Here is a 17,497-nt window from a genome sequence, read left to right as displayed (position 1 = left end):
TGAAAACTGGATTTCAAGGTTGTTTGGATTGACCTTCACCCCTTGCCCCTTGAAGAATATCTAGCAGTAAGATTCATTTTCTTGCTCAGGTACTCGGTGTGACTGTATCTGTCCTAATGGCTTCAGTGGGCTGAGTTGTGAAAAGACAAAAAGATCAGGTCAGTCTTTATGCTAACTTTTCATTCCTGAGATTCCTAACAATCAATGGATTTCCTATTTCACACTGATGGTCATACTAACACTTCATTAATTTGGTTAATGTTCCCAGGAATGCCAGTGGACGGAAACTGGAGCTGCTGGTCCGAATGGGCCGCCTGTAATGGTCAGACCAAAAAGCGGACTCGTCAATGCACCAATCCAGCACCACAAAATGGCGGAAGTTCCTGTCAGGGTTCACACGAAGACTCCACTGACTGCTTTTAAGTATGCAGCAAAAACAGCAGCAACAAGACTGACATCTTGATCAGAATGGCAGAATATGGAATATATATGTTTTGCAAAATAATTGCATTGCTCATGTTAAATAAATCCAGACAAATAAACATATTTTCAAAGAAAAAACGTGTTTTGTATTTTCATGTGCACAGTAATGATTGTCCTTTCAGGTAATTTTTTTTAAAGCTTTTTATTGATCGTTCGATTCATCCAGAAACATCAGGAAGATTCTATTCTCCAAGCATGAAAACCTTTCTACAGAATACATTTTAGCCAAATTATTGCAGGAAAACATTCCTTTCAGCAGTGTTTTGTCTGCACTGAGTTTCCTCTACACGGGAAGCCGTTGTTTTGAGGTGCAGGGTTGTTACACTCTCGTCTTCGTGTCTTTGTTCCAGACACACAGGAAGACCAGGGACTCCAGCAGCTCCAGGAGCCATGAATAGGACCAGCTGAAGAAAGTGAGAACAAAAATGAGTCCTACAGTTTACTCAAATGTTTCCAGCAGTGTACATGATGCAGTCATGTGGTGGTTTTTCAAATGTTTCTGTGGATGCTGAGTAGAGATTAGATACATGCCATATATCGTGTTCTTCCAACAACTGTGCTCCAGTGATATTCATAACAGATCAGTAAAGGCATATAGTACATGACACATGAGGTTGAAAAATACTAGAGTATTTCTTGTCCTAAACTTTTAGTTACAGTAATGAATACAGTCATAGCACTGCGACAGGAGTAAGCCTGTTGGCATGACATGAATCAGAAACACACTGGATAAGCTAATCTTTTCTCCCCTAATTTAGTTATTTTCAATTCCCAAACAGGTCTTGCTTATTTTATTGCACAACAGCTGCCAGCCCTCTGAGGCTGAAAGCTCACATGGTCCCTTTGAGACACTTAAAACCAGCTACTGCATCTTTCCAGCCTGATGGTTCTGCATCACAGTTCATACATGTTCTCTGAACAGACGCTGAGCTAGCACAGCCTGTTAGAGTCCGACTCTCTGTGACAGATGGGTTTCGATTGGCTTCTGCATGAAGCCAATGTCTCACTTGGACAAATCTACACAAACAGGAAGTCCTAAAACGAGCCCTGATGATGATAATGATGATGATGAGGCAACACGGTGGTATAGTGCTTAGCACTGTCGCCTCATAGCAAGAAAGTTCTGGGTTTGAGCCCAGTGGCCAACAGGGGCCTTTCTGTGTGGAGTTTGCATGTTCTCCCTGTGTCTGCATGGGTTTCCTCTGGGTGCTCCGGTTTCCTCCACAGTCCGAAGACATGCGGGTTAGGCTAATTGGTAGCACTAAATTGACCGTAGGTGTGAATATGAATGGTTGTTTGTCTCTATGTGTCAGCCCTGCAATAACCTGGTGACTTGTCCAGGGTGTACCCCGCCTCTCAACCATAGTTAGCTCGGATAGGCTCCAGCTTGCCTGTGACCCTGCACAGGATAAGCGGTTATGGATAATGGATGGATGGATGGATGGATAATAATAATCTCTCAGTATGCACAGTAATTTATTCTGGAGTTCTTACATTATAGTGCTCTCCATCAAGTCAAGTTTATTTTTATAGCGCTTTTAACAATAGACATTGTCGCAAAGGGCGGCACGGTGGTGTAGTGGTTTGCGCTGTCGCCTCACAACAAGAAGATCCGGGTTCGAGCCCTGTGGCCGGCGAGGGCCTTTCTGTGCGGAGTTTGCATGTTCTCCGCATGGGTTTCCTCTGGGTGCTCCGGTTTCCCCCACAGTCCAAAGACATGCAGGTTAGGTTAAAGGGCTGATGACATGAACATGACTCTATGCAATTTCTTAAATAAACTATACAACATATCAAACATGTTAGATTTCTGTTATAATTACGTGAAAAGAAGCTGTTGTTACGCAAATATCCAACTTTTAATTGCACAGCGCAAGAAAACTGGGTCCGTGGCTCACGGCCATGTTGTGACATCAGCAGGAGAACACGCTGCGGTTCACTGGCTGTTCTACTCTGGTTCTACTCAATGGAAATGGCGCATGAAAATGCCGGTGAACTCTCTAGTGCTAGCTCTTCCTCTTCTGGGAGTCTAGAATTGTGTTGATCTCTTCTGAATAGAATCTATGATAGCCTACCCTCTTTACCCTTTGCCTCTCGTTGCTAGGCGGCAGTTACATGAAAGCCACAAGCTTTCACAAGCAAATACATGACTGATATCACGCCGACTTTATGATTACATTTATGATTATCATGTAGAATCTATAGCTCTACGTACCTTTATCTTATGTCGTTTCACAACACATGTTCTGACAGGAGGACTGTCTTTGGATCCGGCATAGCTACGAGTAGACCCCCTCCGGAATACTGGCAGTGTTGCCAGATTGGGAGGAATCGCGCCCAGTTGGGCGGTTTCAAGTGCATTTTGGTGGGTTATGAACATATTTTGGGCTGGAAAACTTCAGCAGTATGACGTTTTCCAGCCCAAAATATGTTAAAAACCCACCAAAATGCACTTGAAACAGCTCAACTGGGCGGGAAACCTCCCAATCTGGCAACACTGTGTAGGCACTGCTGATAGTAGTAACACATGTTTGTGATGAACTGAACACCCAAGAGATTCTTTTAAGCTGGGAAGGGTGACAAAACAATCCAAATCGAAGTGTTCAGAGCACAGGATGGATGTTGGTGAGGGCTCCCACTTGTCACGAGTGTGCCTGACTTGCTTCACCCACTTCGCATGCAGCTCGCGATCTCTGGGAAACTTGAATAAACTTACCCAATCCTTGTAGGTTTTGGAGCAAAAGCCGGCAATACAACGCGAAGGCATAATAACTATATATATATATATATATATATATATATATATATATATATATATATATATATACACAGTGGGGCAAAAAAGTATTTAGTCAGTCACCAATTGTGCAAGTTCTCCCACTTAAAAAGATGAGAGAGGCCTGTAATTTTCATCAGAGGTACACTTCAACTATGAGAGACAGAATGGGGGGAAAGAATCCAGGAAATCACATTGTAGGATTTTTAAAGAATTTATTTGCAAATTATGGTGGAAAATAAGTATTTGGTCAATAAGAAAAGTTCATCTCAATACTTTGTTATATACCCTTTGTTGGCAATGACAGAGGTCAAACATTTTCTGTAAGTCTTCACAAGGTTTTCACACACTGTTGCTGGTATTTTGGCCCATTCCTCCATGCAGATCTCCTCTAGAGCAGTGATGTTTTGGGGCTGTCGCTGGGCAACACGGACTTTCAACTCCCTCCAAAGATTTTCTATGGGGTTGAGATCTGGAGACTGGCTAGGCCACTCCAGGACCTTGAAATGCTTCTTACGAAGCCACTCCTTCATTGCCCGGGCGGTGTGTTTGGGATCATTGTCATGCTGAAAGACCCAGCCATGTTTCATCTTCAGTGCCCTTGCTGATGGAAGGAGGTTTTCACTCAAAATCTCACGATCCATGACCCCATTCATTCTTTCCTTTACATGGATCAGTCGTCCTGGTCCCTTTGCAGAAAAACAGCCCCAAAGCATGATGTTTCCACCCCCATGCTTCACAGTAGGTATGGTGTTCTTTGGATGCAACTCAGCATTCTTTCTCCTCCAAACATGACAAGTTGAGTTTTTACCAAAAAGTTCTATTTTGGTTTCATCTGACCATATGACATTCTCCCAATCCTCTTCTGGATCATCCAAATGCTCTCTAGCAAACTTCAGACGGGCCTGGACATGTACTGGCTTAAGCAGGGGGACACGTCTGGCACTGCAGGATTTGAGTCCCTGGCGGCATAGTGTGTTACTGATGGTAGCCTTTGTTACTTTGGTCCCAGCTCTCTGCAGGTCATTCACTAGGTCCCCCGTGTGGGTCTGGGATTTTTGCTCACCGTTCTTGTGATCATTTTGACCCCACGGGGTGAGATCTTGCATGGAGCCCCAGATCGAGGGAGATAATCAGTGGTCTTGTATGTCTTCCATTTTCTAATAATTGCTCCCACAGTTGATTTCTTCACACCAAGCTGCTTACCTATTGCAGATTCAGTCTTCCCAGCCTGGTGCAGGTATACAATTTTGTTTCTGGTGTCCTTTGACAGCTCTTTGGTCTTGGCCATAGTGGAGTTTGGAGTGTGACTGTTTGAGGTTGTGGACAGGTGTCTTTTATACTGATAACGAGTTCAAACAGGTGCCATTAATACAGGTAATGAGTGGAGGACAGAGGAGCCTCTTAAAGAAGTTGTTACAGGGCTGTGAGAGCCAGAAATCTTGCTTGTTTGTAGGTGACAAAATACTTATTTTACCAAGGAATTTACCAATTAATTCATTAAAAATCCTACAATGTGATTTCCTGGATTCTTTCCCCCCATTCTGTCTCTCATAGTTGAACTGTACCTATGATGAAAATTACAGGCCTCTCTCATCTTTTTAAGTGGGAGAACTTGCACAATTGGTGGCTGACTAAATACTTTTTTGCCACACTGTATATATATATATATATATATATATATATATATATATATATATATATATATAATAATGTATAATAATAATACTAATAATGACAAACTGAACACCTGTCGCATCAACAACAAACTGGTAAGTTAGGAGGAAGGTTCTTTCACTGACGTCATATAGCTCCTCCTCCTCTTTCGTTTCCTGGGTGCTGCAGCCCTGTCAAATTTGCCCAAATAGCCGAGTTTTTTATCATAACTTGTAAAATAGGCGCCTTCGTGAATTAATATATGGATCATCGGGAATTACTTTTTATGTTATAAAACATCGCCAAAGATGTCAAAAACGTGTCATCAGCACTTTAACTGGTGACTCTAAATTGACCGTAGGTGTGAATGTGAGTGTGAATGGTTGTCTGTGTCTATGTGTCAGTCCTGTGATGACCTGGCAACTTGTCCAGGGTGTACCCCGCCTTTCGCCCGTAGTCAGCTGGGATAGGCTCCAGCTTGCCTGCGACCCTGTAGAACAGGATAAAGCGGCTAGAGATAATGAGATGAGATGAGACATTGTTGCAAAGCAGCTTTACAGAATTTTAATGATTTTAAACATGAGCCAATTTTACCCCTAATCTATCTCCAATGAGCAAGCCTGTGGCGACAGTGGCAAGGAAAAACTCCCTCAGACGACATGAGGAAGAAACCTCGAGGGGAACCAGAGTCAAAAGGGAACCAATCCTCATTTGGGTGATAACAGATAACGTGACTATAACATTTTTAACAGTTTTAACATGAAGTCTGTTTTGTTGATGTTATAAACTCTTCATTGATGGAAATTTGGGTGCAAAACTGTTCATAACAACTGCAGTCCTAAAGTTAGCAAGTCAACTGTAGTCCTCAGTCATAAAAGCATTACTGTAAATGTCCAGAGCATCTTCCAAGTGTGACTTTCATCTGCCCATATGGGGCCATCCTCCACAGGAGCAATGTGATGAGACTCCAACCAGACGTAGGGCATCAGGATGGATCAGGCAGGTCCAAGGAGCAAGTCACTTTGACCTCAGACCGAGAGCACTTTTCACAGAATGTTGGCAGTGCCAAGCAAAACTGACTTTTGTAGAGTGAGGCTTAATGCCTATTTTATCAAGGTTGGTATTCAAGTTCTTTGGTACAGAGCCCAATGTACCTATCACTATAGGGACTACTGTAGTCTCCATATCCCACATCCTGGCAATGTCTAAACTCAGATCGACATAGTTGTCAATTTTCTCGATCCCCTTCTTGGCAATATTGTGATGGCCAGTATTGGCTACATCTACCAAGTAACATCTTTTTCTTACTTTGTCGACCACCATGATACCAGGACGTCTATGTTCAATTATATGGTCTGTTTGGATGTTAAAATCCCACTCTCTACTACAGATTCTGGCTTATGACGATACCATTTGTCATCGGTCTCAATACCATATTTCCTACTGAGTGGAGGTGACAGCGCACTTTATTGTGGCATTGCTTGTAGTCCTTCTGTGCCAGCATTTTGCAGGCGCTCACAATGTGTGCGATGCTCTCAACCTTTTTGCCACATAACCTATTATTATTATTATTATTATTATCTCATCTCATCTCGTCTTCTTACGCTTATCTGGGGCCGGGTCACGGAGGCAGCAGTCTGAGCATGGAAGCCCAAACTTCCCTTTCCCCAGACACCTCAGCCAGCTCCTCGGGAAGAACACCGAGGTGTTCCCAGGCCAGCCGAGAAACATAGTCCCTCCAGCGTGTCCTGGGTCTTCCCCGGGGCCTCCTCCCAGGGGGACATGCCTGGAACACCTCCCCAGGGAGGCGTCCAGGAGGCATCCGAAAGAGATGTCCGAGCCACCTCAGCTGATTCCTCTTGATGTGGAGGAGCAGCGGCTCTACTCTGAGCTCCTCCCAAGTGACTGTGTTTCTCACCCTATCTCTAATGGAGTGCCCAGCCACCCTGCGAAGGAAACTCATTTCAGCTGCTTGTATCCGCGATCGTTCTTTCGGTCATTACCCAAAGCTCATGACCATAGGTGAGAGTCGGAACGTAGATCGACTGGTAAATCGAGAGCTTCGCCTTTTTGGCTCAGCTCCTTCTTCACCATGATGGACTGGTAAAGCGACCGCATCCCTGCGGAGGCCGCACCGATCCGCCTGTTGATCTCATGCTCTATCCTTCCCTCACTCGTGAACAAGATCCCGAGATACTTAAACTCCTCCACTTGAGGCAGGACTTCTCCACCAACCTGGAGAGGGTAAGCCACCCTTTTCCGGTTGAGAACCATGGCCTCTGACTTGGAGGTGCTGATTCTCATCCCAGCTGCTTCAAACTCGACTGCAAACCGCCCCAGTGCATGTTGAAGGTCCTGGTTTGAAGAAGCCAACAGGACAACATCATCTGCGAAAAGCAGAGATGAAATTCTGTGGTTCCCAAACAGGATTCCTTCCAGCCCCTGGCTGTGCCTAGAAATTCTGTCCATAAAGATTATGAACAGAACCGGTGACAAAGGGCAGCCCTGCTGGAGTCCAACATGCACTGGGAACAGGTCTGACTTACTGCCGGCAATGCGACCCAGACTCCTGCTCTGTTCATACAGGGACCGGACAGCCCTTAGCAAAGAGCCCCAAACCCCATACTCCCGAAGCAACCCCCACAGAATACCATGAGGGACACGGTCGAATGCCTTCTCCAGATCCACAAAGCACATGTGGACTGGTTGGGCAAAATCCCATGAACCCTCAAGCACCCTATGAAGGGTATAGAGCTGGTCCAGTGTTCCGAGACCAGGACGAAAACCGCATTGTTCCTCCTGGATCAGAGGTTCGACTATTGGCCGAATTCTCCTCTCCAGTACCCTGGAGTAAACCTTCCCTGGGAGGCTGAGAAGTGCGATTCCCCTATAATTGGAGCACACTCTCCGGTCCCCTTTCTTAAAAAGAGGGACCACCACCCCAGTCTACCACTCCAGAGGCACTGTCCCCAACCGCCACGCGGTGTTGCAGAGGCGTGTCAGCCAAGACAGCCCCACAACATCCAGAGACTTGAGATACTCAGGGCGGATCTCATCCACCCCTGGTGCCTTGCCACCGAGGAGCTTGCTAACCACCTCAGTGACTTCGGCTTGGGTAATGGACGAGTCCACCCCTGAGTCATCAGCCTCCACTTCCTCAATGGAAGACGTGACATTGGGATTGAGGAGATCCTCTAAGTATTCCTTCCACCGCCCAACAATGTCCCCAGTCGAGGTCAACAGCTCCCCAACCGCACTGTAAACAGTGTTGGCAGAGTACTGCTTCCCCCTCCTGAGGTGCTGGACGGTTTGCCAGAATTTCTTCGAGGCTGACTGATAGTCCTCCTCCATGGCCTCACCGAACTCCTCCCAGTTCCGAGTTTTTGCTTCCGCAACTGCCCGAGCTGCAGCATGCCTGGCCTGCCGATACCCGTCAGCTGCCTCAGGAGTCCCAGAGGCCAACATGGCCTGGTAGGACTCCTTCTTCAGCTTGACGGCATCCCTTACTTCCGGTGTCCACCACCAGGTTCGGGTATTACCACCACGACAGGCACCGGAGACCTTGCGGCCACAGCTCCGAACAGCTGCATCGACAGTGGAGGCAGAGAACATGGTCCACTCAGACTCAATGTCCCCCGCCTCCCTCGGAAGCTGGGAGAAGCTCTCCCGGAGGTGGGAGTTAAAGACCTCCCTGACAGTGCTCGGCCAGACGTTCCCAGCAGACCCTCACCATACGTTTGGGCCTGCCAGGTCTGTCCGGCTTCCTCCTCCACCAGCGGATCCAACTCACCACCAGGTGGTGATCAGTTGACAGCTCAGCCCCTCTCTTCACCCGAGTGTCCAAGACATAGGGCCAGAGATCCGATGAAACGACAACAAAGTCGATCATCAACCTCCGACCTAAGGTGTCCTGGTGCCACGTGCACTTATGGACACCCCTATGCTCGAACACGGTGTTCGTTATGGACAAACCGTGACTAGCACAGAAGTCCAATAACAAAACACCACTTGGGTTCAGATCAGGGAGGCCGTTCCTCCCAATCATGCCCCTCCAGGTGTCACTGTCGTTGCCCACGTGAGCATTGAAGTCCCCCAGTAGAACAATGGAGTCCCCAGTCTGAGCACCTCTCAGTACCTCTCCATAGGCACAAACAACAGCAAGAGCCCTCTCCCCGATCCTAAGGCGCAGAGAGGCGACCCTCTCATTCACTGGGGTAAACTCCAACACATGGCGGCTGAACTAGGGAGCTATAAGCAAGCCCACACCAGCCCGCCGCTGTTCACCATGGGCAACTCCAGAGAAGTGGAGAGTCCAGCCCTTCTCGAGGAGCTGGGTTCCGGAGCCCAAGCTGTGTGTGGAGGTGAACCCAACTATCTCTAGCCAGTACCTCTCAACCTCCCGCACAAGCTCAGGCTCTTTCCCCCCCAGCGAAGTGACATTCCATATCCCAACAGCTAGCCACTGTGTTCGGGGAGCAGGTCGTCGAGGCCCCTGCCTTCGACTGCCACCCAATCCACACTGCACCAGCCCCCTACGGCTACCTCTGTGGGTGGTGAACCCACAGGAGGTCGGGCCCACGTCACCGCTTTGGGCTGAGCCCGGCTGGGCCCCGTGGGCAAAGGCCCGGCCACCAAGTGCTCGCATATGAGCCCCAACCCTGGGCCTGGCTCCAGGGTGGGGCCCCGGCTGTGCCATACTGGGTGACATCACGGTCCTTGATAGATTGTTATCCATAAGGGGTTTTGGTGAACTGCTCTTAGTCTGGCCTGTCACCTAGGACCTGTCTGCCTTGGGAGACCCTAACAGGGGCATAATGCCCCTGACAACATAGCTCCTAGGATCATTCAAGCACACAGACCCCTCCACCACAATAAGGTGGCAGTTCTAGGAGGATTATTATTATTATTATTATTATTATTATTATTATTATTTAATAATTTATTATTATTAAATAATTATTATTTATTATATAACAATAAATATATTATTAAATAATTATTATTTAATAATATATTTATATAATAATAATACTATTATTATTATTATTATTATATTTTTACACAGGGTATTTGATGTTATAACTGGCTCATCAGTCTTCTCATTGGGCCTAAGATGACAAGCTACTCTTCTCTAAGTCTCATGTCGTCTTTGTTTAGTCCAACCTTTTCTTCAAATTAAATTTCTTCATTCTTTTCTTCTTGATTCATGTTCATTTAATATCCAGGACTTTTCAACGTACACGAGCCGTTCTAAGCAAAGAGGTTTTCTCTAATCCATCCACACCCAGATTGATTCTTATCTTTTCAAGGTTTCTTCTTACATTACTTGTAACTATGCTTAAAGCTCCAATGACAATCCTTGACTTGCAAGTGATGTCAAAGCAAAATAGAAACCCGGATGTTGGCCATGTTGGTGGATATACAAATGCGGGGTCAAGCGACATGTCATACAAAACACAGTCACGCATGCACAACTCTTTGTTTTTCCACTGCTTTAAGTGTTCTTTTAGCTATACCATATCTTTGTGCTGTATATGACTGTTGTCACAACAGTACTCATGACTGTGGCATGTTCCAATTTTTTAGAATTCCATCCGTGATTCGGAAAGAGGGTGAGGAAACTCTGATGCTTAGTATGGAGAGGAGACGAGCACGGCTGAACAACATCGGCAGGGCTGATCTAATAGAGGCTAAATCCAAAACAGCTCGTGTTTGCAGTAATCATTTTATCTCAGGTGAGATTCAAAAGCTTTCTCGATAATATCACTGAAGAATTTTATTTCGTGTTGCTAGAATTTTGCTATAAAATGAGCGTTCTCTTGTCGTGGTTCACCTGGTCATTGTTATAATTTTAACACGTGTATTACCATTTCGCTTTTAGGAGCGCCAGCAAAATTGTGCCTGAACTAAATTGAAATGTGATCTGTGAGCCATAAAGCTAGAGACTTGTCAAAATTTCACACTTCGTCTGTTGTTTACACATAGAAGTAAACTAAATGCAAAAGAAGCCCTAACTTACCCTTGCAAGTACAACTGCTTTGTCATCGTTGACTGGTTTAATTAATAAGGTCTTTATCCATCCAGAGACAAAAAAGTTATCGGCTTCCATGGACTTATAAGCCTTCATTTGAGATTTGTTGACCCACGAAGTCTGCCAAACCAGATAGAACACGATATCTGGGTACTCGATGGTCGGTAGAAGCATCTTATCCTCAAAAAAATCTGACTTTTTTCAATAATATGGGTCAAAACCACACATATTCATCTTCTCTTTGTATCGAATCTTCACTCGACCGTTCAAATCGTGGTAATACTGAGAAAATTCAGCACTGTTTACAGACACTCTTTCAGCAGCTGCCATCCTAGTTGCTTTGTATATCTGCCATCACGGTAGACACTCATGACGTAGCACATTTTGATCAAGTGGTTGCAAGTCATCTATAGATGGAATCACAACCTTTTTTCCCCCAACTTCCTGCTTTCAGCATTTGAGGAGTTCATATTTCAAATCAGTATAATGCTCAATCTTTTCTTTTTTAATGACTTGTGTGTCAAACGGACAGGCTACATCAAGTATGAAAAAGACTTTCTTTCTCTTGTCCAGCAAAATGATATCTGATGTGTTATGGTCCATCTTTCTTTCTGTCTGTATTGAAAATCCCATCAAATCTTAGTATCTTCATTTTCTAAGACCCTTGTTTCCTTTTCTACGAAATGTTCATAGCTTTTTCCACAACCACAGAAACCAAATTTCTTGCACAAATACCAGTGAATAATAGCAGCAATCTTGTCATGACAGCATTTCTTATAGTCATTCTAAACCAACTGTGTACACTCAGAGACAATATGAGATACTGAGATACTGTCTCATCTTCTTTATCACACATTCGACATTTGGGTGAGCATTCCTCTTTGGCTACCATCCTTTTAACCCAGTTGAATCTTGATGCTTCTTCTTGAGCTGCTAATATTAATCCCTCACTTTCCTTCTTCAACCCTCCTTTCTCACACCTTTGGTCTCAGTGAAGAACATCGAATGTACAGTCATGTGAAAAAGAAAGTACACCCTCTTTCAAGTCTAGGTTTTAAGTGTCAGGACATAATAAAAAATCATCTGTTCCTTACCAGGTCTTAAAATTAGGCAAATACAACCTCAGATGACCAATAACGCATGACATTCACCCTGTCATTATTTATTTAAGACAAAGTAAGCCAAAAATGCAGTAGCAGTGTATGAAAAATTAAGTCCACCCTTACTGCAGTTTGCTGGTCTGGAGCACTCAGGTGTATGTTAACACAATGCCAAGGAGGAAAGACATCAGCAATTATCTTAGAGAAGCAATTGTTGCTGCACATCAGTCTGGGAAGGGTTATAAGGTAATTTCCAAACAATTTGAAATCCATCATTCTACTGTGAGAAAGCTTATTTAAAAGTGGAAAACATTCAAGACAGTTGCCAAACTTGCCAGGAGTGGACGTCCCAGCAAATTTACTCCAAGATCAGACTGTGCAATGCTCAGAGAAACTGCAAAAAACCCAAGAACTACATCTATGACTCTACAGGCCACAGTTAGCATGTTAAATGTTAAAGTTCATGACAGTGCAATTAGAAAAAGACTGCAAATATGGCTTGTTTGGAAGGGTTGCCAGAAGAAAGCCTCTTCTATCTAAAAAGAACATGGCAGCATGGCTTAGGTTTGCAAAGATGCATCTGAACAAGCCACAAGCCTTCTGGAACAATGTCCTTTGGACAGATGAGACCAAAGTGAAAATGTTTGGCCGTAATGCACAGTGCCATGTTTGGCGAAAACCAAACACAGCATATCAGCACAAACACCTCATACCAACCATCAAGCATGGTGGTGGTGGTGGTGGGTGATTTGGGCTTGTTTTGCAGCCACAGGGCCTGGGCACCTTGCAGTCATTGAGTCATCCATTAATGTGAGGCCATCTGTCCCACAGCTAAAGCTTGGCTGCAACTGGGTCATGCAACAGGACAATGATCCCAAGCACACCAGAAAATCTACAGCAGAATGGCTGAAAAAGAAAAGAATCAATGTGTTGGAATGGCCAAGTCAAAGTCCAGACCTCAACCCAATTGAGATGCTGTGGCCGGACCTTAAAGTGCATATCCTGAACCAATTTCGTTTTTTTATATGAAAGTATGTCCCTTTATACACTCATCCAGAAGGGTGCACAAGGCCATATGTCTACAGCAGAAAAAAAAAATAACAAAACACATCTGGAAAAATCCCAAGGGAGTCTGGAGCCAGATTCGTGACATCACCTGTGGAACCGCCAGCAGGGTGCGAGAGCTTACACGGTTTCAGTGCGCAGCCTGTGTAGACCAAGTTTAGCAGCTAGTGATTTTGCATTGAAATATGGAATTGTCACCTGAGTGCAATGTTACTTCACCTTTGGAAGAAGAATATAATGAGATGTCAGAATTATTTCTTACCCTGGCAACAGTCAACTTGTGAATTGCTGATTTTCTTGGTCTTTTTCTCAGCTCTGCTTGGTCCTTGGCTTCGAGGGCCTCAGTGGATACGGCACTTCACCTTCTGTCAGGGGAGATAAACACGGCTGGCTCCTTTGGTGACACTGACACAGATGGAGACGGTGTTGCTTTGGGCATTCTGACAGATGGAACTGCGTCTTTTTTCAGATCAAGTTGCCTCGCGAAGCCCATTTCCCACTGCAAATAGTTCTCAAAGTCGTCAGGCCTTGTGAAGTGAGCACCACAAATAATACTGTAGTCTGTAGCATGTAGCCAATTTTTCCGGGTGCCTCGCACGAAGCTCTCCCATTTCTCTCTCATTGTCTGGTCTTTTGGAAAACGAAGAGTACTAATTCCATCAAGATTGGTGTTGCTACACCCTCCTACGATACATCTGTTAACCATTTTAATAATTACGTGATAATGTTGAAGAACTTTGCAGAAAACCACCAGGTCATTTTCTCATAAACAAACCAGCGCTGACATAGGATTCAGAAGGAGGCGTCCTGCACGTGACATCACGAAAATCAATGTTTGCCGGGAGATCCAAATGCCAAGTTTTTTCAGAGACGGACCAATTCGCCTCAAATGGCTTGATTTCAACTGAATTATTCTGGTATTGCCAAGGTAAAAAAATTGCACAAAATGCAAAATGTGACAGATATTTGACCAAAGTTTAATATAAAATAGGAGAATTACACTGATCTTGCTCCTGAATTTACTCATGATATGCACTTTAAGAGACCTGTGCATAAACAAATGCCCTCAGACATGAATGAACTGAAGCAATGTTGTAAAGAATAGTGGGAAAAAAATTCCTCCACAATGATGTGAGAGACTGATAAAATCATACAGAAAATGATTACTTCAAGTTATTGCTGCAAAAAGTGGTTCTACAAGCTACTGAATCATGGGGTGTACTTACTTTTTCACACATGGATTCTGCATTTTCATTTAATTTTTGTTAAATAAATAATGACACGGTGGAATCTGTTGTGTGTTGCTTTATACCTAAGGTTAGATTTGCATAATTTTAGGACCTGGTAAGGATCAGATGATTTTTTTGTTATGTCTTGATTGGTAAAAACATGTAACTGGAAGAGGGTGTACTTTCTTTTTCACATGACTGTAGTTTCTTCTCTCCAAACTGTGATTTGTGTTTGTCTGCCAACTCCAACTTTTTCTTTACCAGGTCTGTAGAATCTGTGAATAGTCTTTCTTGCCATTTCCTTTAGCATAGATTTCTCTGCTTCTTTTAAGCAAAATCCTAAACTTGCTTTCTCAACAACTTCTTCACTGCTCTGCAAACCTCATCCTCCTTCAGCTGTTTTCCAATACAGTTGATCAACATCTAACTGGGGATGCATACATCATGGTTTACGCATGGTGAGTCATTTCCCAGTTTTGCAGTCCATTTCTCTCGTATCCTCTTTTGTCCACTCTACTATGCCTGCCCCATATCTTATCAGGGACAAAGCTCGAGAGTTAATTGCCTGGATTATGTTTCCTGCATTATTATTATTATTATTATTATTATTATTATTATTATTATTATTTCACGAAAGATCACACTATTCTCAAAAAATGCAAACAAAAATAGAAATCAATATCTGCACAATTAAGCAGACCTATGGAACGCTTTTACCTAACTTTTTTATTTGATCTTATTTTAAATTAATTAATTGAATAATCCATGAAATAAAAATAATCAAATGATTTCAATAAAATAATCTTTAAAAACTTTTTTCATTTTTTTACATTCAATTAATTGTTTTATTAATGAACAATTAATGAAATATATTACATAATTTATAATTAATGACTAATTGATACATTTCAGTAATTATCTGTTTTACAATAATTAAAATAAATCATTACAGATTATGGATGAATAATTGATGAATAAGCATTGTTCAATTAAAAATACCCTCACGTTTGCGTTCAGTCTTCTCACAGGCGAGGCCGTAGTATCCTGACTTGCAGAGGCAGCTGCAGGACGTACGCGTCAGCACAGGCACGCCGTTGTTCCTGCAGGGGGCACAGTGGCATGGGTTGAACTCCTGTATATACTCCACCCATGCCTGTTTCAGGAATGGCAGCCTGGTGCGAGCCTGAGCCGCTGCTGTGCTGAAACGCACCAGCTCGTAGATGGGCAAACTCTGGAACATTGTAGATTGTGGGTCATTAATATGAAAGAAAAGCAGACAGTCATACCAACTGATGTGTTTGGAGTTATGTCTTGTTTCTAACTGAGGCTACAAGGCTAATGTTGGTAGCAAGTCATGAAATGTTGTCTTGTCAGAAATCTCATAAATACGACTGAATGGCACCAATTGCAACTTGGGAACTTGTACTCTTCCAAGCATGAGCCCCAACTTTGAATCGGAGACATGTTGATTACAAAATGTCACAGTAGCTTTAAGTGGTAACTTTGAAGGCTAACTTCAGCACAGTTGTAGTTTGTACACAATTGGTTCACTGATGAATGGACCTACAAAGCTAGCCAGAAGAACCCAGGAACTGCTGTCTGAAAAGAAATCCGAAAAACAAAAGAAGAGTTCTGCCACCACTTGAAAAAACCACCATGTCATAATTATTACCTCTGAACTCGTACTAGTGTTGAAGTCAAGACCACCTAAATAAAGAGCAAGTCATGACCAAGACCAGAGTGTATTGAGCCCCAGACAAGACCAAGACTTTGAGGGGTTGAGATCAAGTCAAAACCAAGGCAGGGTGAGATCAAGTCAAGACCAGGACCAGACCAGGCAATTTAGTGAAATCCCCACAGTTGTGGTCTTGACCTCTCTGGAAATAAAATCCCGAGTTGTCTATGTCTGAGACGGAGACAAGACCGAGTAAAAATGTGATCGATTCTGAGACGAGACCTTCAAAAAGTGGTTTTGAGACTGGTTTCGAGTACTACAACACTAAACACATATAGTCTGACTTCCAAGGCTGAATTAAAGGCAGCAAAAGTCACTCATGTATGTAAAATCTTTTCTAGATGCCCAGATCTTCAATTTTTTACCGGCTTCAAAAGATTTTGAAGCTATATCACTTTTAGCTTTAATGAAACAGTTTTGCAAAAATAAATAAAAAATCCATCCATCCATTATCTGTAACCGCTTATCCTGTGCAGGGTCATGGGCAAGCTGGAGCCTATCCTAGCTGACTATGGGCGAGAGGCAGGATACACCCTGGACAAGTTGCCAGGTCATTACAGGGCTGAGACATAGAGACAAACAACCATTCACACTCACATTCACACCTACAGTCAATTTGGAGCCACCAGTTAACTTAACCTGCATGTCTTTGGACTGTGGGGGAAACCGGAGCACCCGAAGGAAACCCATGCAGACATGGGGAGAACATGCAAACTCCACACAGAAAGGCCTCCAATGGCCACTGGGCTCAAACCCAGAACCTTCTTGCTGTGAGGCAACAGTGCTAACCACTACATCACTGTGCCGCCCCATAAACAAACAAACAAACCAACCAGGGATATTCACTATTAACACATTCAGTTGACTGAAATTGGAGAAAGTGGAAAATTTTGTAAACTTGTTTTTTTGTAAACTGTTGAATTAAAGTGAGGTTCAATATAATGTCCACTTGTGTTGTAGTACTCGAGACCGGTCTCAAGACCACATTCTGAAGGTCTCATTTTTAATTTATATGAATGATCTTACAGAAGCCTCCACAATTCTCTTTTTCATTCTTTTTGCTGATGACACTAATATCTTTTTTTTACACTAGGACTTTGATACTCTGATACTCTTGGTCAATCAGGAATTAAAAAAGTTCTTACATGGTCTGAGGTAAACAAGCTATCCATCAACAGATTTCCTGATTCCTAAGTGTAATCATTGATGATTGTCTAACCTGGAAAGCCTATATCTCCATGCTAGTCAAGAAAATAGCAAAAACTATTTGGATTATGGGAAAAGTTAGGTACCTCCTCACTCAGAAAACCCTCATCACTATTTACACCAGTGTAGTCTATCTGTACTTCATTTACTGCAACATTGTCTGGGGCTGTGCTTGTTACACTTCATTATATCCGTATCTTTTCCCTTCAAAAAAAAGTT

General features: G+C 43.5%; 2 protein-coding genes across 2 annotated transcripts in view; one reads left to right on the top strand and one right to left on the bottom strand.

Annotated features, from left to right (window-relative positions):
• c8b (complement component 8, beta polypeptide) overlaps nucleotides 1-423 on the top strand; it is an 81,319-nt gene extending 80,896 nt beyond the window's left edge. The window contains exons 24-25 of the mRNA XM_060920450.1: nucleotides 90-158; nucleotides 269-423. Of these exons, the coding sequence (XP_060776433.1) occupies nucleotides 90-158; nucleotides 269-423 (224 nt within the window). The remainder of the gene's footprint in view (nucleotides 1-89; nucleotides 159-268) is intronic.
• A 240-nt stretch (nucleotides 424-663) lies between these two features.
• c8a (complement component 8, alpha polypeptide) overlaps nucleotides 664-17,497 on the bottom strand; it is a 38,640-nt gene continuing 21,806 nt past the window's right edge. The window contains exons 10-11 of the mRNA XM_060926153.1: nucleotides 15,343-15,568; nucleotides 664-887 (exon numbers count right to left, since the gene is read on the bottom strand). Of these exons, the coding sequence (XP_060782136.1) occupies nucleotides 736-887; nucleotides 15,343-15,568 (378 nt within the window). The 3' untranslated portion in view covers nucleotides 664-735. The remainder of the gene's footprint in view (nucleotides 888-15,342; nucleotides 15,569-17,497) is intronic.

The sequence above is a fragment of the Neoarius graeffei genome, chromosome 1, assembly GCF_027579695.1.
Source record: "Neoarius graeffei isolate fNeoGra1 chromosome 1, fNeoGra1.pri, whole genome shotgun sequence".
Taxonomy (NCBI): Eukaryota; Metazoa; Chordata; class Actinopteri; order Siluriformes; family Ariidae; genus Neoarius; species Neoarius graeffei.
This window is presented reverse-complemented; position numbering and strand designations above follow the sequence as displayed.